Genomic DNA, 22,197 nt, shown 5'->3' with positions numbered 1-22,197 from the left:
GGCTTTAGCATGGAGCCTGAAGACACAGAGCAGTGAAGGGGCAGCTGCTACTATCCAGCTTCACAAACTTCTCTGGTGAGCAACAGAATTCAGGCTAAATCCAACTAAATTTGTGCTCATATGGTGTTATTCCTTCCTTGTGAAGGAGCAGGGCAGCAAGCCAGCTTGGATTGAGAAGCTGCTGTGGAGCCACACCTGAGCACAGTCACACCAGAGCTGTGTCCCCACCACCAGCAACTGCTCTTTGTCCCCAGCAAGCAAGATGGCTCATGTGGGCAACAAACCACAGCACCCACACAGCTTCAGGAGCCACGCTGCTGGGGACAGGAAGGGGAAGCAGGCCAGAGCACCAGCCTGCAAGATCAACAAAGTTCACAGCTTTGAGAAGCCTGCTTGCAAAAAGTGTATAGAGGAAGGCTGGAGGCACCAGCACCTAAGAAAGGATGGAAGCAGCAGTGTCTGGGCAGACATGCTCTGTGCCACCTATGGCATTTAATACTTCATTGAGACACCAAAGGATGCTGCCAGTGTTTGCCCATAGCTTCCAGCAAAACTCACCTCCAGAGCACCATTTTAAAAACACTGGCTAGGAGGGAAACACAGTTACATCACATCAGCCATAAAAAAGATAAGCTTTCCTATATGGAGCTTGAAAGAGCAGAGGATTTCTGCTTTACCTAACAAAGAGGCTCAAAATAAGCCAATTCTGTGCCCATTCCAACCGCATTTCCATAAATTTTCTGACAAGGTTTATAGTAGTCATTGCATCTAGTGGTCGAAACCTTAACCCTATTCTTGAAAAGGGTAAGGACAAGAAACTGACTGAGGTGATTAATGAGATAGCTCAGTTGGTTAGAGCATGGTGCTAATAACATCCAAGATTGCAGTTTCAATCCCCCTACACATCATACACTTGAGAATTGGACTTCATGATCTTTGTGGGTCCCTTCAAACTCAGAATAGTCTCTGTGTGTGTGAATGCGTCTGTAACTAAAAATCTGCTACAATATATAATGCTAAAGGTCAGTTTCAAAAAAGGAAACCAAGTGATTTATTCTAATATAAACCCTGGCATACTGTAGTGTCAGAGCCCTGGTATATTTGTTTGACTGTTAATCTCAAAATATTCCTGTGTTAATTTGTACTGCTTATCTCACAGTGATGAGAAAGAAAATAAAATTCTTCCATACAGCAAGTGGTAATCAGGAATGCTTCCATTAAAAAAACATAAATAAATCAGTTTCCTTGAAGGCAGTTGCTGCCATTGAAAAGGCAATCCCTACAGAGCACAGCAACACTTTATTGCTTATCTGGTTCTCAAAACCAAGCATGAGAAGCCACAGCTCCCTTCCTGTTTAAGTGCTCCTCTGCATGTGATTGATGCCTGGCACTCAGAGAGGCCTGAGCAGAGGATCACTAAGCAGAGTTGGAGGGGATCATCCTGGCAGGACATGCTTATCAGTCCAGAGATCAGCTATTCATATCAAGTTAGGGAATCTACTTCAGACACCCTTATAAAAAGTAGGGATTCCGTTTTTTTTTTCCTCAAATGGTAGAGAATCAGATTTATTACCCTCAAGACAGTTTCTCTTAAAAGTGAGGTCTCCTTCAAACCACGTTCACAGAGTTCACAAGAAAACTTCCAAAAAGCCTGCTCCTCGTGCAAAGGGTCTGTTGTTCGCAGTTGCCTTGCTTTAGATGCCTTCACTCATTCACCCTGCCCCAGCCTTGCAGCTTTCTCACAATCAACGTTTCCCTGCTCTGGAGACACCTTCCTTCAGTAGCACCAGTGAGCACGCAAAGCCAGGGCTGTGCCAATGCTGGCTCCATAGGGCTGCAGATCTCCACACTTTAGAACTCTAGAGGTACCATTTACCCAATTTAATCAGTGATCTGATTTGGGCAGGCAACTTTTTCAGGAAGAAGGTTCTATTTTACAAAGACTACTACAAAGTTATTAATTCAAACCTATTATTAAAATTCCCCTACCACCCACACAGCACGGCTTCCAAAATCATTCATGATGTTTCCAGGTTAAAGGTACTTAAATATAATTCCTTACTTTTCAACCAGTCACCTCCCACCAATGGTGTTGGAACACCCTGGCTATTAGCAGCTTGCCATCCTCTCTAGAGAGCAAAGGAGTTTCACTTAGAGGAAAGGAGTTGCAAGATGAGAGTACTGAGCCAGCAGAAGCAGCCATGGGTGGATCCCCACCCATTTACGGTCAAGACCAGATACTTGTAGGCCACTTATTACACTACTTACTCCCAACCTTGTGCAATGGATCAATTCCTCTATTTTTGCCATTTCCTTTTCCATAAATAGATTCTTCAAGCACCTCCCTTTGCTTTCCTGTAGCTGTTCCAAGTAATTACCATTGCCATTTTCTGTTTCTTTAGAGTCAGTTTGAAGAAGTCCTTGGAATAACTATTTTTGTACCTGTTGTTTGAGCTGCTTAGAGGGAACATCCTTTACTAGTCAAAACTAGGAAATTAAAATACCATGGGGAAAATCCCCAACCCCTTTTCCACAACATCTGGATCAGCAGGTAAAACTTGAAGCAAAATCTAGCAACGTGCAGTTGCCATCATTCAACTTTCACAATCTGTGCAGCTTTGGGTCTTGTTTTGGGGAGGTTGCTTGTTTTGTAAACACCTTTTTTTGTGCCTGTTAGAAGAGCTTTTCTCTGGGGAAGCATACACACCTACTATGGGCTCTGCACACTAATAGTAGGGTTGGCAGTGGTATTTCACGTGTCAGACCTTAACCACATCCCTTGGTAAAGCTCTTCAACCTAAGGGCAGTTAGGCAGTGGGCAGTTTGAATGCCAGCCATGGTATGGGCGACACTCCTCACACTATTGCGTGCTCCTCCCAGGCAATCCTACTCACAGGTTACAAACAAGAGTTTTGTGCCACCCCCTTATGTTGTAGACCATACAAAGGTGTTATGATCCTGGCTGTGACTGCAGTCACTTGACCAGCAAAACAGTCCCTGCACTCCCTACCACCACCAGAGGCACTTCAGATTTTCTGAAAGGCTCTTAGGAAGCAACTTTCCTCCCATCCCAACCTCCCCTGTGCCCAGTTCTTCCCCTTCCATCCTGAAGCCAAGGACAGGGAATTTCCCAGAACTGTTTAACGGCTGCAAATACCCAGTGTGATCAGGCAAGACTGGAGCCAGGATATGTTCCCAAAAAGTCAATGAGCTTTCCAAACATAGCATCCAGTGAGTGCCTGCCAAATTCACAAGCACCTGCTTTGCTGGAAGGAGCTCAAAACAAGATCAAGACAGGATGCTAACAAGACAAGTGTGACCTGCATTGAGGCATCACATGTACAGCAAGTACTTGAGGTTCATGAGCCAACAGACTAAATACTCAGCTCCTATGTAAAGGTCTCTAAATTCATCTACAGTTATGAATTGTTTCAGAAGTAACTTTGAATCAAGGGCAAATAAAATTGCTACACTCCAACTCTCTGCTAATCACTACAGACACTTTCCACAGGAAAAAAAAGCATGAAGATAACTGCTGTGGCCAAGCTCTTCCTTCTAAAGGACTCACATTTAGATAAAAAGAGCAAGCTTATCTTGCTTCACGTGCTTCTCTCTGGCCTTCAACTAAGACTCCTAGCAGTTTAGCTCTGTTACAGGGAGGGGAGCTGAACACAGGGCTGCCTGTTCTAGACACCCAGAGCATGGCCTGGGTGTGGCACATCAAGTTCTTGGCCAGCTCACAGCCCTCACTGAACCTCTGAACAATGGCCAGACTTCTAGGAGCTAGAACACAGTCTTACTGTGGGATCTGACTGCCCAGACTATGAGCCATCCCTCCAAATTTAACTACATGCACAGTCAAGTATGAGCTAAAGCTGTTTCATCATCCTGTGATTTTCAGCTTTATCATTTCCAGCACGCTAGACAAATCCTGCAACTTCCTTTCAGTACAGGGTCTCATTTAGGCTGGCTAAATTTTCATATCTATTTAGGTCACAGTTCCCTAAAACACAGGATTTCCCCTAAATGGTTCAGTTCTACACTTCTTTTTAATATTCAGTTTCCCCACCCATATTTGCTTCCCTCACCAGCAACCTATTTTAGATTTTAAATAGTTCTGTTGGGACTGTCCACAGTTTATAAAAGATCAGCTTGTGATTGCTGAAGTTGTCTTTGTTATTTTAAGCTCCATCTAGTTAGGCATCTGAGCTTTCCTAATACAGAGGAGAGCAGCTACACCACCCTGACACAGAACCAATGTCCCAAAGGTTCCTGAAGGGCCACAGGAGCTGAGGAGAGCAGAGCCAGCACATGCTGTGTCGGTATCCACCACGACAGGAACCCATCCTGAACAACCTGCACCCTCCCAATCACTTCTCTGGGTTCATTCTTGTACTCCACAACTACACCACAAGTAGGAATTCAAAAGGGTGAATCAGGGTGGGAATAACTCTTCTGTTATTTTCTCCAACAGAATAATTTCATTGGTCCTATTCAGTACATTTACACAGGGGCACTGCTGCAGGCCATAGAACAGCAACAAGGGCAAGATGGGTTTTTGGGTACAACTGGACAAGATGGACCAAGCTATTGAACCACTCTCATTCCTCACTCCCAGGCATACCTGCTTTATCCTTTGCAGCAGCTCTGATTCACAACCCCTTGGTGAGATTTACCATCAAGCCACATATATACATGCCACTAACCCCATTTTCTGTTGAACTTCAGAATAGAACTGATGCAAAACTTTACAGTGGCAGCAAACCATCAAAGCTCTCAAGCAAGCAACCAAGTTGATTTAGCTCATTCAAGGCTGCAATTAAATCCACACTCTTGGCTTCACATTCAAACACTTCTTGAAATACACTGTTTGAAATGGGGCTGTTTTAGAAAGAAACTTCAGCTAACACCTGAGACCTACAAGCATTGATAAAGACGTTGCTGAATGGCCAGGACTGTCTGTGGTCAAGTAAGACCTATTAACATAAACAGACTTCTTGTATCAACTGGGCAAGAGTAATTTCCTTCCATGAATTGCACTTTCAATATCTAGATCCTTGATTCTCCTCTACAAAGGTATTATGGAATATCTTTATGCAGCCAGACATGCAGATAAGCCAAACTGTTAGTGGTCTTCCTAAAGCTGTAGGTCAAAACTGGGAAACTCCACTGGGTAGTAGGAAGAGAAATAGCCAGATGCTGAGTACATCTCCTGAATAGGTCATACATGCAGATATAACCTAAAAAAGCAAAGAGTAAAACTCACTAGACTAAGGAGAAGCAGGGAGCCTGAAAACAAGCTTTCTGCAAAGAACACTCAAAAGTCATCTTGAAGTTTTGCTCCTACCCAGACCTGCAGTGTGGGGTTGCTTTATGTTTTCAGGTTTTTCCATGTGCTAAGGTACAGCAGCATAGGGCTGACCGACTTGAATTCAACTTTGATCAAAGTCAGGGCTCCTTCAATGTTCCTTCATGAAATACCTTACCCCTAACTGCGCTTCACCAGAACAGCGGGAGCTGTAAGAGCAGCTAACTACTCCTGCTCAGGCTTGATGTGGAAATTGATAGATCCATATTAATGCATCTAATCACCCATCTCTCTCTAAGGGAATGGCAGAGCAGCAAAATCGCTTGGTTTATAAGACTGTCTAAATCCTCTCCGATCACAATTATTGTCAAATCCTTCCAAACACTGCCAAATCAAAGCTGTCATTTGAATATGGTAAAAGCATTTAATGGCAAAGCCTATGGATTAAATCTGCCAGAACTTGAAGCAGGAAAGGAGCAGGGCAGCCTTCTGTCAGATTTTTACTTGATTATTTACCATTGTCAGAACAAACAGTAAGATAGCATTGTATTTCTGTGCATCATGCTGAAGCAAGTGCTGTTCATATTGGTCTGATTTTGAGTGATTTGGAAGTTACTCAGTAATTCTATTTACTCTGTCTTTTGGTAGATTCAAGACAACACTACTGTACTGATATATACTGAAAATGCTGTAAGAAATAAAATAAAATGTAAAATGCTGGCTTGGACCCTCTTTCAAAAAAAAAGATCTCTACCCTAAACTGCTGAATGTGCAAAAGGGTATTCAAACTGAGCATAATACATTGCATTGCCTCTTGCAGTCACTCTTCAATCTGAGATGTTTGTAACAAACCACAGAGCAAGATAAAGGAAAAAAAACCCCGAAGTTGGGGGTTTTTGAGAGTTGCACTTCTGTGTGTATGGCTGTCAACACAGAACGCCAGGTAAACAGTGCAGAATCCATTGGTCTCTATGGATTTCACAGAGCCCAAGACACAAGCAGCAGCAAGACATTACAAGTAGAGCAAGAAAATTAATTTTCAGGAACTTGCTGCTGCCCAGTTTGTCATAGCTGGGTCAGAATATTATCAATTTCAGGTACAGTTTAGTGTTTTAAGCAAACAAAAAAAACTTCAGTGAATACTTGGGGTTTTTTCAGTACCAACCAGGTAAGAGGGGTTCCTCGATAGCTTTTGAAGCAAAGGACTAGCATAGCACAAAGAAAGTATGGCACCTCAGTATTACAGCAAAGAATAAGTCACAGTCCAGCTTCTATAACAAAACCAGCACAATGGAGCTGCAGGCTGGAGGACCAAGACATCACTTATCAAAATGTTTCCTTGGCTTACTGATAAAGCATTTCATGGTCTTGAATAATAACACTCTTCAAGCTTTCCACAGTCCCAACCATGAATTTGGAGCTTCCTGACATCTTTAGTAATACCAGTTTTTTCTGACCCCATTGTTCAAATTAGCAGCAATCTTAGAGTTTTTGAGGCAGCTCACAAAATGAGCAGTCATGTCTAACAGCTCATACAGCAGCTTCTGGTTGTCTAGGGGATTGTGAAGAGTGAAGTGATAGAACATAATCATTTTACTGCTCTCTGCTTCCAGTACTTCACTAATGCAAACAAATCCACATGTTGAGTGTGCTTTAGTGAAAATTACAGATACTGCAACAAAAATCCAGCAGATCAAACAGCACATTTTCTTTAACAGAAGAAGCCAGGTTTCTCTTTAGGCAAGCTCAGATCCTGATTTTTCACTGTAGGTGTATAACTAGCTACAGAATACTGAATATGGACTGACAATGGATTCAATACATCTCAGCTGAAGTCTTCATTATCTACCCAAAAAAAAAAAAAAACCAGGTTAAGTTAATCAGTCACTTTTTCAAAAGTGGTTTTATGACTTTTTAATATTGAGATACACATAGGAACAAATGAAAAACAGATGTTGGCAAAACAGTTATTGATGCTTAGGCTTTCCATCTCATCTCACAGACATTTCTTAACATTTGGATGCAACATACAGTAGTAACTAACAACACACTAGAGAAGCAACACCCCTCTTATGCCTGCTGTGCAATGTCTCCATTAATGACTGCTGTCAAAACTTAGAGGGACATATGAATAGAGTGAGTAATATAATCTAGTGACATTCCTAAATGATAATTTCAATTTCACTGATTTTAAAAACAAAACACACACAAACCATACATCAAAGCAAACACATCACAATGTTGCATGTTTTTATTGCTTTAACATCAAGTATTCTATTGTCCTGGCTGTGCTATAAGCAACAATATAAGCAAGCTTCTTTTAATCCTTCCAGCTTTCCAGGCAATTTTGCTTTCTTGCAGATCCGTTTTAGAAGTCAGAGAGTAATTAGATTAACAAAGTTACTGGGTGGTACTGAAAGGCATTTAAAGGACATTAAAGTGTTTAAAAGACAATGCAGTAATCAGGCACAGCCAGTGTGGGCTGTTGGTATCCTTCTACAATAAGGTCACTCATTCAATGGATGAAGGAAAGGTGGTGGATGCAGTTTTTCAGTATTTTAGTAAAGCTTTTGTCTCTCACAGCATCCTTCTGGACAAACTGTTCAGCTGCAAGATAAGGAAGCTCAAACTGTGCTGGATGAAGGAGCAGTGGAGGCAGGGCTCAGAGGGCTGCAGGGAATGGGGCTGTGTCTGGCTGGCAATCAGTCAGCAGTGATGTTCCCCAGGTCTCCATAATGGGCCAGTGTGGCTCAGTATTTTTATCAAATGATGTGGCTTGCAGGGGCTGAATGCACCATTAGCAAAGGTCCTGACAACAGCAGCACTGGCTGTGCTGCTGACTCACTCGAGGGACACGAGGGCTTGAAAAGGCATCTAGATAACTCACAGCATGATTGATCAGTGGCATTAAATTTAAAAAGAACAAATGCCAGATACTGCACGTGGAGCAGAGTAATACCAGGCAGAATTCCAGAGTGGGAGAAGAGTGGGAGGAGGGCAGCCCTGCAGAAAGGGATCTGAGAGTGCTGGTCAGCAGCAGGCTCAGGAGGAGCCAGCACTGGGCCCTTGGAGACAAGAGGGCAAAACACACCCTGGGGGGCATCAAACACAGGAAAAACAGACAGTCCAAAGAGGTTATTTTCATTAAAGTGTCTACTCAATGATCTGTAAGCAAATCCTTATTTTTAATACATATGTACAAGCCCCTCCCTCTCTATCATTTCTGACTAATAGGATTGTTTTCATATAAGATGTATGGGACCACCAAGTATTGTGTGGGTTTTGCAATAAAACTTTTTACTGGGCAATCTGATATTGCTTGAATTTGTCAGCAGTGGAACTGTCATTTCTTTTATTTCTTACAGTGTGCCTTCAGAACCATTTGCTGACATTCTGCAAGTCCTGTAGACTACAATTGTCAGGAAGATATCCAGTTCTGGATTTTAACAGAGAAAAAAATTATACACAACCCAAACCCTCTTGTCCATCCAGAAAACTGCCTGAAAAGACATTTAGCATATTGAGGAACTAATTTTTTTTTTTTCCCCTCTGAGTATACTGTTCTGGCAAAGTGAATTTAAAAAATAAAATCCATGCCATATTTATATTCTTAGAGACATTATGAAGGAAAAGCCACACCTCTGGGGGATGGAAGATATCAAGTATCCTGACACTTCATCCTAATCATTTCTCTGGCAGTTCAGTTTCTGCACTGTAACCAAGCACAGTGGAATTCTGGGCTAACTTTTTCCTTGCCATAGCTTTTCAACTGTACAGTACAGCTGTGGCAAGGAAAAAGTTAACCCAAATTCCATTAATTAACCTAGAATTCTATGCTTTATTAGCCTATGCTATATAAAACCAAATATATTTATTAAATGCTGTGACTAAGTGGTTGATCAGATTGCAATAGCAGATTTTTCCTGTACTAAGTCACTTTACCACCATAACTAAAATCCCAATCAAGAGTGGAAAAATGCTCTGATAAAGGCCTACAAAGGAGAATAGTAAATATCAGTAAATAGTAAATATCAGTAAATAGTAAATATCAAATATACAGACAAGACTGGTTCATGGCATGTCATCAGTTTACAGCTGAACTCAAAGGTCTTTTCCAACCAAAATGATTTTATGATTCCACCTCAAGAACATGGGAAGGTATATAATGGCAGAGTAACTGTTCTCCAATATTTTGCACACAAAATTCTCCAATATCAATTTAACAACCCCCACTAAAAAAAAAAAAAAAACAACAAAAAAATACAACAAGCAAGTTTTTACAGTATTCACACTCCAGGAGAGTAAAATTCTGTCCCTGAGAAGCCTTCCTCTTGGAAACAAACAAAAGAGAACTAGAAATTTGCAAGAATACAGCTCAGTCTGGGCCATGAATACCATGGCACTTGATTCACTGTTTCAGGTATTCTTTCTGAACTCTTCTGAGATTTCCTTTTGCTCTACACAGAATCACAGCTGGCAGAGAAAGGAGTGTCTCTGCCCTCTTCTAGTCAGTCATCTCATTCTTGTCTAATTACATGTTTCTCTACAGAGCTGATCAGGTTCAGAGCTTTTTCATTCATTCCTCCTTCAGGGGCACTCCTCTGCCCTTTCCCATAGCTATTCATCAACCAGCAGCAGCCAAAGGGAAAGAGGCTTAGCATGGCCAAGTACTCCTCTGCCTTAGCCTGGCAGTAGGATGAGAACGGAACACTTTGGATCTTTGAATCAGCTCCTCAGCTACTACTGAAGCTTCAGGGATGTTAGTACAACTAGGAAAAAGCATTCTGCACGAGTCATGCCTTTAAAAACATCTTCAAAGGATGTTTTTTCCCCCATTTAAGTTCAACAAACTGCTATACAAAGGCGAGGAGTTTCTGACTGCCCCACTGCTGCCCTGGAGGATCACACATTCAGAGAAGTGAATATATCCTTTCACAGCTGCACAGGAAGGAAGCAGCACCAGATCACCAACCTATTGATAGCCACAGTTGCTGCAGCCATAATTATTTCTTGTCAATATAAGGCCCAAACTTCTGCAATTTCAGGTTCTAAACCCCTGAACAGTTGTAGATGATCCTGTGGCCTTATAACCACCAAGCCTGCCAGTGACTGTCTCTTCCTTCCTCCCCACTAAGTATTTGCTTTAAATACTACCTTAAGAGTCAGCATTAGCTACTGGACTCAGAACGGTGAGGTTTGTGCCCACAACTTCCAAAACACTTGAATGCTCCACCTAGAAACAGCCACAGGAACGTTACAGGGATGTGCTTGAAAGAGTGGCCTTCCATCATCCTAGAGACTTCAGCCTAGTTTGGAAGTTTCAGATGGGATAAAAACAAACTTTTAACTCAATATTATTGGCTGCACTATGCAAATACCCGTTGTTCCCAAATACCCCTAGGGAAAAGCAAGCAATTAACTGGCTGCTTACTATTGCTCTTAATTTACATCAGTTAATTGCCCTGGATTATTCCTGGGTAGAGAGAGATTTCCTCTTTTCCAATAGTGTGACTACAGCAGCAGAGAGTTGGTTTCTGCTATAATCACTGAGCAAACAGATAAAAGGGAAACGGGACACTGGAATGATAGAGATCCAAGGAGTTGAAATCTTGGAGCTCTTTTCAAACAAACCCCATTGTAGTTCTCAGAACAGTGATTAAGCACAGATAACAGCTTTATTGTGCAAATTCAGGGAGGCCCTCTTGCTGCACAGAAGGGGGAAAAAAAAAAAAAAAATGAAGTCAGCCAAATAAGGTTGCTTGAGCTGCACTGAGCCAGGAAAGAGTCCAGGAGATGACGCAGCCAGAGGAAGCTTTTAGTCAGTTTCCTCCAGAGGCTGGAGCAGAGCCAGAGCCACCTCTGAGGAGGAAGAGGGGCTTCTCTGAGGAGCAGCCATTGAGCAGCAGGGACGTGGCCAGGCCAGCAGCCCCAGCAGGGCGCTGTCCCCAGGCACACCCAGGGCCACAAGCAGAAGGTGTTTGAATCATTCGGCTTCAGTTCATCAGCTCTTTCAAGCAGCTACTAGGGACTTAGTGAGCTTTTTGAGAATTTCACTTCAGACTAGACATTATACATAAAACGACTGAACCAAGTTTCCTCTAGAGGCAGAGATGCCATTTCCTTTTAAAATAAATGAGTCCATATTAAGACATCTTATGAACAATCCTCATGACTAAAGCAAGAATTGTAATGAAACTTCAGGGGTGACTAATCACACAAGGTGGAATCACCCAAGGAAATGCCCCGAAGGTTTAAAAAAAGATGCTGTTTGTAGTCGTTATGGTGACAGGATATTTGCAAGAAGCAAGTGATGAAGCCCTGATAGGAGGCACCCTGTTCCCCATGGGATTCTTACAGCAGAAGCAGCAAACCTAAAGCTCTCCTGGGGCCCCTTTTACTGCGTGCACCTCACCAACCTGCAGCTTGCTCAGCTGCCTCAGGCAACAAAGCAAGAGGGCAAAAATTAAATAAAGGACTCAACTAAGACGTTTAATCTTCTAAAATCTCTTGTATGATAAGCACTCTTATATGTAACATTGTCACCTTGAAGTTTTATGAACTGGATCATGGCTACCAGTTCAGATCAGGCACTTGGAACAGCTCTTGCTTACAACAGTGTAAAACCACTATAACTGATGGGTTTTGCCCAGTCAGGGATGAGATCTTATGCCCTTGCCATAAGATGAGAAAGGAAGATTTTACCAGTATGTAAAAACAAAGTGAGTATTTGTTTCTCATCAATGGTGTACTTTTAAATCCCTGTTTAACTTTAATATAGAAGGCCTAAAAGTACCAAACAGAAGCTTTTGCTCACTGTCAAGCTTTATTGCTTCACCTGACATGAAGTAAAACCTTGCTATTCTTGCAGAACCTAGGGACCAAGCTGTTGAATACAACACAAGCTAGGGTGCAAAGGCCTTTCCTGTTTTGCAAAATCCCATGGTAGGCATAAAGCTACAGATAATTCACAGCTTCCCAGTTTCAGTGGTTTACCTGCTTCCACTGTAAACTCAGCATGTTTTAGCTACTGCTGCTTCTGAACTACAAAGTCATCTGAAAATCACCAACAGGGGAAACACTTTTGTATAAAAAGGTCTTTGGGAGCATTCAAACGCATATCTTTACAGCAAGTCATATATCTGGTGGCATTAGAAGAAACATATAATGGATTGAAGTTAGCACACATGTAAAACTTGGATCAGTGTCACCAAGATTCCCAAATTTACTGAGTGAGGAAAAGAACAGACAGCACCAATGGGCCAGTCATGAAATAAGACAGACAGCATCTAGAATGCTTCTAGAGTTCCTTCATAGCACAACAGGATGAGGAGAGAAGTGCCCATCTATTAAAGTCACAGTTTTCATCACTACGCTTTTCCTCTTCAAGGCATCAAGCAAATTCCACTAGAGGAAATAAAAGAAAAACGATCCAAACAAATGTAGCATTCTACTCATAGTTGCCATCTTGTTGCAGCATTTGGTAGCAAGTAGCCACAGACAAAAGAAACTAATTAACCAGAGGATTCTCCTGATACACACCTCAATATCTCAGTTGCTTTTCTTTTAACCAGAACCTTGAAGACCCAAAGAACAATAGAAAAAAAACTTCTGGGACCTTTTGAGTCCTGCTGGGAATTAGGACCATCAATTCAAACTGCAGACAGGGTCCCTAAAGATCCTGATAACTATTCTACACTTAGCTTCAAGCTAAGGTATAATAAAGTCTGGACTGGTACCTTTTCCCTTTCTACCTTCTAAAATTTCTGTATTCACAAGACTAGCTCTCATTAAAGCCCTTTCTCTACAATGCTACCCCAAACAGAACTGCCCAAGTGCTGTGACAGGACTGTTGAGTGCACATCTCACACGTGATGAATGCTCCTGTTTCACGTTCAGTGGCCCGTCCATTCACAGAGCAAGCACATGCATCGGCAAAACAGTCAATGAATCCCAGAACAGAAACCTTGCACCAATCAGGGAGAGATCAGAGCCTACTCATGGCAAACAAATAGACTGCACACACATGGAGGAGAGACTTCTCAGAGCTTGACACCAGCTCATTTTTAGCACTCATCTACTTCCACCCTCTGCCATACAAAGCATGGGGGGAATTATATGCCCTTTTTGGTGTCTGCTTTAACTGCTCACACTTCACAAACTTTGCAGAACACAACATATTTAAACCAGAGTTGTATCACTAGATTAAACAGGGAAGTTTTCCCGTTGAGAGTATGGCAAGATCAGCAGGCTGATGCATGATGGACTTTCTACGCAGCCTACAAAGCCTCCAGCAACCAAACCCCCCATTACATGTCACAACAGCAAATCATGTGCACTAGTTCAAAGGTTACCAGAGTTAATCTTGGATTCTTATTAATAGTGCTACACAGCCTAGTGTCACTCATAGCAAGCCTCCCATAACAAAATGGAAATCTCCAGCTACATGTGCTAACATTTAGCCTAGCTTGAGGAGGTGTAGAGACTCAGAACTCAACAGGTTTTGCTGCTTAAGCCACGCAGCAGCATGTTTCTGTAAGCCTGGTGAGATGAATGATAAGAGCTACCAACCAAGTAGTTTTGACACAAATGCTTTTCCTGCCCAGCCAGAAATGTTCTCTAGAACATTTCCTCCGTCTTCTTCACAATGGATTTATTTTTGTGATGAAGCCCACATAAACCTACATCTAACTGCCCAGGTTTCACCCACATTTGACCTTGATTTTTTTTTCCTTGACTGAGGAAAGCGTCTTGGATTTTACTGTTTTGTTAATTAAGCAGCTATTAACAAATCTTAAGCCAGCACAGTAGTAGTCATGCTTATTTCACATGAAGAACTGATTACACAGTTATGCCAGCATATCCTGTTCCTGCAAACCAAAGATCAAGAAATAATGTTTCAAATATTATTTCAGTTGGGTCTGTAACTAGAGCAGATGAGGCAGGAAACCAAAGGCTGATACAGCAGCAGGCCCTGCAGCTCTGTACTGCAACAGGCACAGACACTGAACTGCTCTCTGGAGAACCTTCAGCGTGCAACACAAAGCATTACACCAAAATACTTGCATTTCTCTATCTGCTCCAGTTTTTAAAAGCTCCAAAAGCAGAACTGCTCTGTCAAAACCAGAACTGCTCTGTGAAAACCAGAAAGCAGCAGACTAAGAAGGTGAATCCGGCCCAGGGCGTGTCTGGGAGGCTGCAACGAGCACCTCGCTGCCAGCTCAGATTCAGCCTGGTGCTGGGAACCCCGCCCCGCAAGCCGCTCTCGGTCAGGATTTCTTGGCCGATCCACACTAAAAAAAGTCACTCACCATGACTGTAAACTCTCTGGCTAAAAGGTCTCAAGCATAGAAGTCCCCTAACTTGTGCCATTTCTGTTAATCTTACTGAACTTGTTGCTCTATGTAGGCTTTTTTAATAAGTAAATCTTCACTAATCACTAATATTTAATGGAAGGCCTTTCTAAAGCTTAAGAAAATACTGTCTTAACCTTGAAGAGGCTGAGGTTTGATATCCTTCAATACATTGATGTTTGAATAATAATAACCATCATCTAGCTATCCATGCTATCAGAGATGGCATTTAAATCAAATAAGCATTCAATATCTAGAGTAAAGAAAGTAAACTATTAAAAGAAAATCACTGCAGATTTCATTTCAATTTCTATTTGCACTGAGGTGAGTTTTTGTTTGGATTTGTTTTTTTCCTGTCCTTTATGTAAACCACAGGCTCTTAGCTTAAACATTAGATTTCTTAGGCCATTTCAGATCACTCCGGTACGGAAACATCCAGAGACTTCCAGCCTGCTCTTCCTGTTTTATCAATGAAGGGCTGGGACTAATCCTTTCGCTCCAACCAGGAGAAATTAAATGGAAAAACCCCATGCTCCTCATTAGTCACCGAACTCCTGCTGCGAGGAGAGTCAAGTACGGACTTGACTAGACTTTCTAAAGTACCAAAATCTCCTCGGCCAAGAAATACCTCGAGTCAAGCTGGGACAAGGTTCCCTGGCAACCCAAACTGACTAAGCGCAACTTGTGAAAACCCCAACTTCTGCTCTTCGGGGAGTGCACGAGGCGGCCATAGCAGCCGCCCGCTCCCTCCGGGCTCTCGGAGCCTCGCCCCGCTCCCTCCGGGCTCTCGGAGCCTCGCCCCGCTGCCCCCCCGGCCCCAGGGGCACACGCGGGCGGGCGGCGCCGCCGCCGAGCTCCGCCGGACATTTTAGGGCGGAGAGGCGGCCCCGCCGCGCCGAGACCCCGCGCTCCAGGCGCGGCCCCTCGGGCGGGGGAGCACAAGATGGAGGGGCTGGCGGGAGGCTGCGCTCCCCGGGGCTCCTCCGTGCCCCTCACCGCTCCCTCCGGCGCGGCCGAGCCCGGGCGGGAGGAGCCCCCAGGCCGCGCCCGCCCGGCCCCGCGCACCCGCCCGCAGCCCGCGGCGGGGCCTCCGCGCTGCCCCGCGCCGGCGGCACGCACCGTTTTCGGCATCTTCCCGGCGGGCTGGGCACGGCCGTCGCTCCTCCTGCGCCGGTGGGGATCCGCACGGGCTCCTCACTGCTTCTAACGGGACTCCGCGCCTCTCCGCCCGGCCAGGCCCCGCCCGGCCCCGCCCGGCCGCTGGAGCCCGGCGCTCCCGCCCCAGGAAGGCGCGGCCTCGGGGGCTGCGGGGCGCTCCCATCGCTGCTGGAGCCGAGGGCTTCCAGCGACCATCGACAGCCCCGGCCGCAGAAGTTTATGCGCGGATCGTTGGGATTTCTGGTCCTTGATAAAAGCGTTCTTTAAGAACATATTGCTGTTTGGTCGGCGATTGCACTGTTCAAAGTAAGACCGCAGCACTGACCTGTGACCCATGTTTCTGTCCCTTGTGAGCCAGAGCTGTGTGCACACAGGTGCAGCTCAGCCCCGGCTCCTCGGGCCGTGCTGTGGCCGGTCAGTGTGTTGTTCTGTGCAAGGTTTTCACAGCCATCTGTTTGACTAAAAAGTACACTTCCAGCTTGTACGGAAAATCACGCTGAGATAAGCCAGTCTCTGTAAAAGAGGCACAGGAGTCCTGCAACTTTATTCGAATAGAGGGAGAGAGTCCACTGGCGCACGCACACACATCCCCAGGGTTTTCTCTCTCGAGGTTTTGGAGGGTACAGCCTCCTCTTATCCTGAGCTCCCGGCCGCACGTTGCCCTCTTCCTTTCTCCATTGGCTGAGGTACCAGGACGGCACAGCCTTCCCGAACAGCCCACTGCTTATTTCCCCCTTGAACCTGTCATTTTACCCCAAAGTTCAGAAACTCAAGCTTGTGCAGACGCACTTGCCTGTTTCAGGAGCTAAGCAGTCTGGGATCTGCAACAAACCTACTGCCCAAAGTTAAGTAGAGACATTAAGACCCATTTCAAATCCTTTAACATCCATACCTTCACCCATCGAATTGTTTGTAAAGACATTAGCACACAGCTTCCCTCTCAAGTTCCAGATGCTCCAAAAGCCCAAGGGACTGTGGCTCCCTGAAGCTTGGCACGTCACCTCTGGTCTTCAGGGCTTCTCCAAGGCCACACCCACAATCACAGAATGTAAAGGATAACCAAATTCAAGGATAAAAATAGTGGAGGACCAGTGGCAGGCCATCCACCAAAGCTTCTCTTTCCATCTCTGTTTTGCAACTACTGATGAAGGGAATCAAGAGTCACCATTTTCATTGGGATTTAAAGAAGCTGTCTCATCTCATTTGGGACTTTGAACATAACTTTCATACAGCAAACTAAGTCATATTTTCTCCCAGGAAATTAGAAGTCATTCTTTTTAAAGTTAATGGTGTACAGAAGAAGGAAATTAAATAAATGTAATGTCTTATTTTTAAAGAAAATAGGAACATACCATTTTTTTCTTGGCTTTGTGTCTTCTTGTCAAATCTGTTAAACATTTTTGTCTGCCAGGAGATGGAAACAGGGTCCAGGCACTTTGTTTGTTTCAGCTGAATATGCAGGTTTCACTTAAACTAGAATCTCTATGCTATGCCTACATAGGAAAAAACATGAGTATAATCAGATTGATGTAAACTGGTGTAACTCTCATGCACAGAAAGTCACAGGTTACCTAAGAGGCTCTTTTACAAAGTTTTCTTCCTTTTCTATCTCCTTTTTACATTGAGACTTTCTTAGACAAGGTCAAACAAGACTGGTTATGCTTATTTCCTACAGAAATAGATACTGACAGAAGACATACAGAATAATAAAGTCATTTGCTTGTGATTTTTTTGCCAGCTTTGGATCCAGAAATGTTTCTCCCTAAATTCAAGAGACTCTATGGAGACTTTTTTTATGCTAGCAACATATATGATGGGGAGAGCCCAATTCTGATTCTATTGAAACTCCTATACAAACATTCCTTCATGAGACTTAGGTAACTGTTTGGAGAATTCCATTAATCTTTTTGCAAAGGTGATAAAACTTTATATGATAAAAGTCTAGCTATCTTTATCTTATTTGGCTATCCCTTGCCAAATTTAAGAGGCCATAGTTTAACATCCAGGGACCCAAGATTTTCTTCATAATGCTAATCACAGGAGTGCTAATGAAGCAAATGAATCCTCATGCCAGTGAAACAATCAGATCCAAAGCAACTGTATTCCCACTTAGAGTGTGCCAGGCATTGGCCATGTCCACAGAAAGTCATAAACCCCATATCAAACAGTCCCAAAGAGTCTGAAGGGCTGAGACAAAGCTTCAGCATAACATACACTTGTTTCTGACCCCAGACACTTCTCTTGTCCTTCTTCCCTATTATTCTTATCAATAGCCAAACAAAATACCATTCATGCCACTTTGAAAGACAAGAGTATCCTGTGACAGGCACATGAGTCTCTACACCTCACTTCCTCTCCAGCTTCTTCTTTTCCCCTTCCCCTTCACTGTTGAGGTGGAGAACAAGACATCTGAAATTTGAACCTCATGGCACTCCCATGGAACCCACAGTTCTATGATGAATTCCTGTGGTGGAAGTGCTGCACCAAGACCTGCCCTTCCCTGCAGAGCTCTCCTTTAGCAGCTGCTGAGGAGCAATGGTGTCATCCAGCAGCCTTTTGCTGAGCCCTCCCTGCCTGGCCATGTGTGAGAACAACCACATCAGTGGATTCCTTGAGAACTGCAGATGGGGTACATCTCCCTCTTACTTCAGGATGAAATTCCAAGCGGTAAAAGTATCAGCCAATTAAAAGTCCTCCTTGCAGGAGGCTGAAGAAATGAGTAACATTACCCAGCGCTGTTACTCCCATACTGCTCAGATCCCAAATAATATTAAAGTATTTGAGAATTAGATTAGACCAGGATGGCATTAAGCATTCTCCTGGGAAGAGGTCTGATATTTCACTGCTGACTTATTGTCTTGGTTTTGTTTTCATCAGCCTTTTGTAGTAGCTTCTTTTAAGCAGAAAGAACACGTAAATTATTTGGTCTGACATACCAGAATTATTTAGCATGGGCACTAAAAAAGGGCCTGTTTTAACAGCATATGGGTTTTTTGACTAATGAGGAATTATTTGAGCTCCCCTTTGCATGGCTTTGACGGAAGATAGAAGCCAAAAGTGTTTCATACTAGAGGTGTACTTCAGAGGGCTAAATTTAATTTGATTCACATAACTAAAGGAAGGCACAAAATTAAATTGTTACTATAGTATGAGAACTGCACCTTCAACACACAGTAGTCCTGGACTCTATTTAAAATTATCCAGCCTGGTTCTGAGGTCTTCTTTGAATAGCAGCTCAACTTTCTTCTCCTGCTCTTACTGCTTTCCTTCTGCTCAGACATTAATGCCTACAGGTTCACAATTAATTGCTCTCAGTGATGATCTTGGATCTTTTTCGTGTTTAATTGTACTTAGGCATAAAAAGCATCTTTCCTCCCAAACAAATTTCACTACGTTCACACCTTTATGTCTTGAGAATTGGGGTAATCTTTTGCAGTGATTCTCAAGCTGGAAGGATGAGAGGGGTAAATGGGAAAGCACTTCACATTCATGAAGGCAGGATTTGAAAAGGCTGGAAATAATTCCATTCACATGCAGCTGCACTGACAGGGCTGATGGAGCCACTGGATTTGTGAACCCATTAATCTGATCTCTTTTCCACCCCAAGAAAAGGAACTCATTGCAGTATATGGTCCCAGCTCCTGGCTTGTCCACTCACCAGGGCAGAAAGAGCTGAACTGCCTGGAAATCCCAGGGATTTGTGTCTGCCAGATGCTTTGTAAAGCCCTAGTTCCTCATTCCCTCCAGCACATAAATCCCCCACGGGCAGTGACAGCCCTGTGAGGAACATGGAGAAGGCTTTACTAGGAACAATGACTCACTGAATGGCCCACACCACTCATCTCTTCCTGTATGTCTGGGGATGTGCTGGGAATGTGCTGTTTGTGCAGGGGGAGACTAAAGGGGAGGGATCCAAACCAGACAAAAGGTGTGCAATGAATGCAATGATCATATTAAAAAAAAGTAAGAACAACTCATCTGCTGGAATTGTCTCATCTTCATTTTTACTTTGTTTGTACCATATGGGAGCAAATGTTCATGCTTTCTACATCTTGTACTGCTTGCAGCAATGTGGGAAATAAAGGGAAATCTAATGGATATTCTGGGACTTTACTCCAAGTATTTACAACCCAAATAGCAGATAACATCACTAGGATGGACAAAAAAATTAATGGGAATGTTTTGCCAGTTTGTGTGAAAGGTACCAGTGTAGAAATGCCCTTAAATCTGTGCAGAATTGGAGCAGTGGGAGGTTTGGAGACTGATGCTGGCACCTTCTCCTGAGAGCAAAGAGATGGAGTAAATCCCATTGCTCTGTTCCACCTCAAACCAGTGAAGAAAAATTATTCCTGTGGGTGATGGGGAGAAGGTAGGGCTTTCAGTTTTAGAAAAATGTATCTAATCTAAAAGTAACCCCAGTGGTATTTCTTCTGATAGGCTTGAGGGTGTGATGTGTTTCCAAAAGGAAACATGCTTACTCACATGTATTCCTCAGAGGCCATTAAGCATTTACAGTAATCATGGCCAACTAAAAACATATGGAAGCAAAATGTAAAACACCTACATTACCCATTGCGTTTTATCCCTTTGAGGCATGTTAAGGAAACTTCCCTATCTGACCATTCAGCAGCCTCTGGCAGTTACACTGACACCATGAGATTTTAATGCTGGGACCAAAACCCCTTCTCAAAAAGCAGATCCAGTGACCTGGTAGGGGTCTCTCTTGGCTCCCTACACACCCCATTCTCAGACAGACAGACACATTTTCCCCCCCAGCATGACCCCAGGGTTCCCATAGCAGAGTCTCAGGCCTCTGGTTGTTTTAAGTAATTTTATCACAGGGCAGCAACAGAATCACAGTTTGTCCTGGAGCCTCCAGGGAGGGACTGTGAACAAAGGACTCCCTGCACTTTTACATCCTCACAGTCTGTGCTGGCATAGCCTGGGATTCTGAGTCATGGGCTCCTGCTGTGGCTCTGAGTGTCTGTCACCTGGCCTCGTGCCATTGTTCAAGGGACCCCTGCCAGTCCATGACCTCCTGTCCCTGAGCTCAATCCTCAGCTTGCACTGGAGCCTGCACACTGAGCTACCTGCTCTAAATGTATTCCTCAACAGGCAGTCCACAACACCTGTGGGACATCCACCAGACCTGTCTTGACCAGCAAAGCCTCACTGTAACAAACCATGACCAAAAAAACCCCAACAATTTAATCTCCAAGATCTAACAAAATCTGATGCTCTTCTCTTCACCCATCTTACTTTCTTAGCAGGACAATTCTGTTTGTAGACATAAAATCTAGCAATTTTTTATTCAATAGGTCTCAGACTGCCAATAGTTTAATGCAGTACTAACAGGCTTTGCTGCAGAAAGGGAGACTTGGATCTTCAGCCAAGATCTTCACAGTTTCAGTGCCCCAGAGAAACAGGCTCTGAGGGAGTTTTCTCCTCTCTTCCCCCTCTCTCCTGCTCTGCCTCCTCAGATGGCTGGTGTGGAGCCAAGATGATGGTACTGGTGTGATGACCATGTAGGGCCACTGCCTTTCTGACTCAGAGATTGGAAACTTGGAGGCTGTACCAGAGGCCACCAGGCTCTTCCTTCGGTGCCTGCCAGAGAATGGGAGTGGCCAGTCCAACCTCAGGGGGTGAGAACCAGGCTCCAGATGGTTCTGACACAGGTGACCACTGCATAGGGGTCTAGATGGAAGGCATCCATTCACACTGGGGTTTTCTGATGGTGAAAAGGGCCAAAGAATGACCAAACCGAGTGCTACTGAGCAAGAACCAGGGAGAAGACACTTCTGAGAGGGATTTTCAGGTCATGCAGTTTCACTATTTAAAATAAACTGCCCCCAAAGTCACATGGGTCACCAACACTCTCAATGAGCTGCAAAGGAAGCTTCAGCTGCAAAGAAAATCCAGTTATGACAGGGGATAGTGGAGGCAGTAGTGTCCTCTAGATTAGAAAGAGAGACTAGCAGATTGCTCTCCTTGGTCCTACAAGCTGTGTCAGTGGGTGACTGGATGGTTTTATACTCCTTTTGACTAGCTATGAAAGTAATTTAATAAGATTGGCTATCTCAGAGGGGGCTGACAAAGTCGTCACCTTAAGGCTTCAGGCAACAGTGCAAATTCTGTATGTTATGTTAATAGTTTATAAATAAATTCCTCTACATATAATCTCAATTCTTGATTTCAGAGACTAGTTTCCTGGATATTTTTTTTGGAGCTGTCAGTGCAAAGAGTTTATTTTTCAAGCCTTTTGTGGTGTTACAGTTCAAGTACTTCAGAGCACTGCCAGTATCAAGAGCTAGAGAGGCAGATAACAGGACAAGAATAACAGCTGTTTTTCTTGTCCAGGCTCTATGATACGTAAGAAAGGAA

General features: G+C 43.7%; 1 protein-coding gene across 1 annotated transcript in view; it reads right to left on the bottom strand.

Annotated features, from left to right (window-relative positions):
• MSN (moesin) overlaps positions 1-15,883 on the bottom strand; it is a 40,611-nt gene extending 24,728 nt beyond the window's left edge. The window contains exon 1 of the mRNA XM_054289703.1: positions 15,778-15,883. Coding sequence (XP_054145678.1) covers positions 15,778-15,789 — 12 coding nt within the window. The 5' untranslated portion in view covers positions 15,790-15,883. The remainder of the gene's footprint in view (positions 1-15,777) is intronic.
• Positions 15,884-22,197: the final 6,314 nt, after the last annotated feature.

Source organism: Melozone crissalis, unplaced genomic scaffold, assembly GCF_028551555.1.
Source record: "Melozone crissalis strain CALT ecotype California unplaced genomic scaffold, PUWL_Pcris_2 ptg000068l_1, whole genome shotgun sequence".
In the NCBI taxonomy this organism is placed as follows: domain Eukaryota; kingdom Metazoa; phylum Chordata; class Aves; order Passeriformes; family Passerellidae; genus Melozone; species Melozone crissalis.
This window is presented reverse-complemented; position numbering and strand designations above follow the sequence as displayed.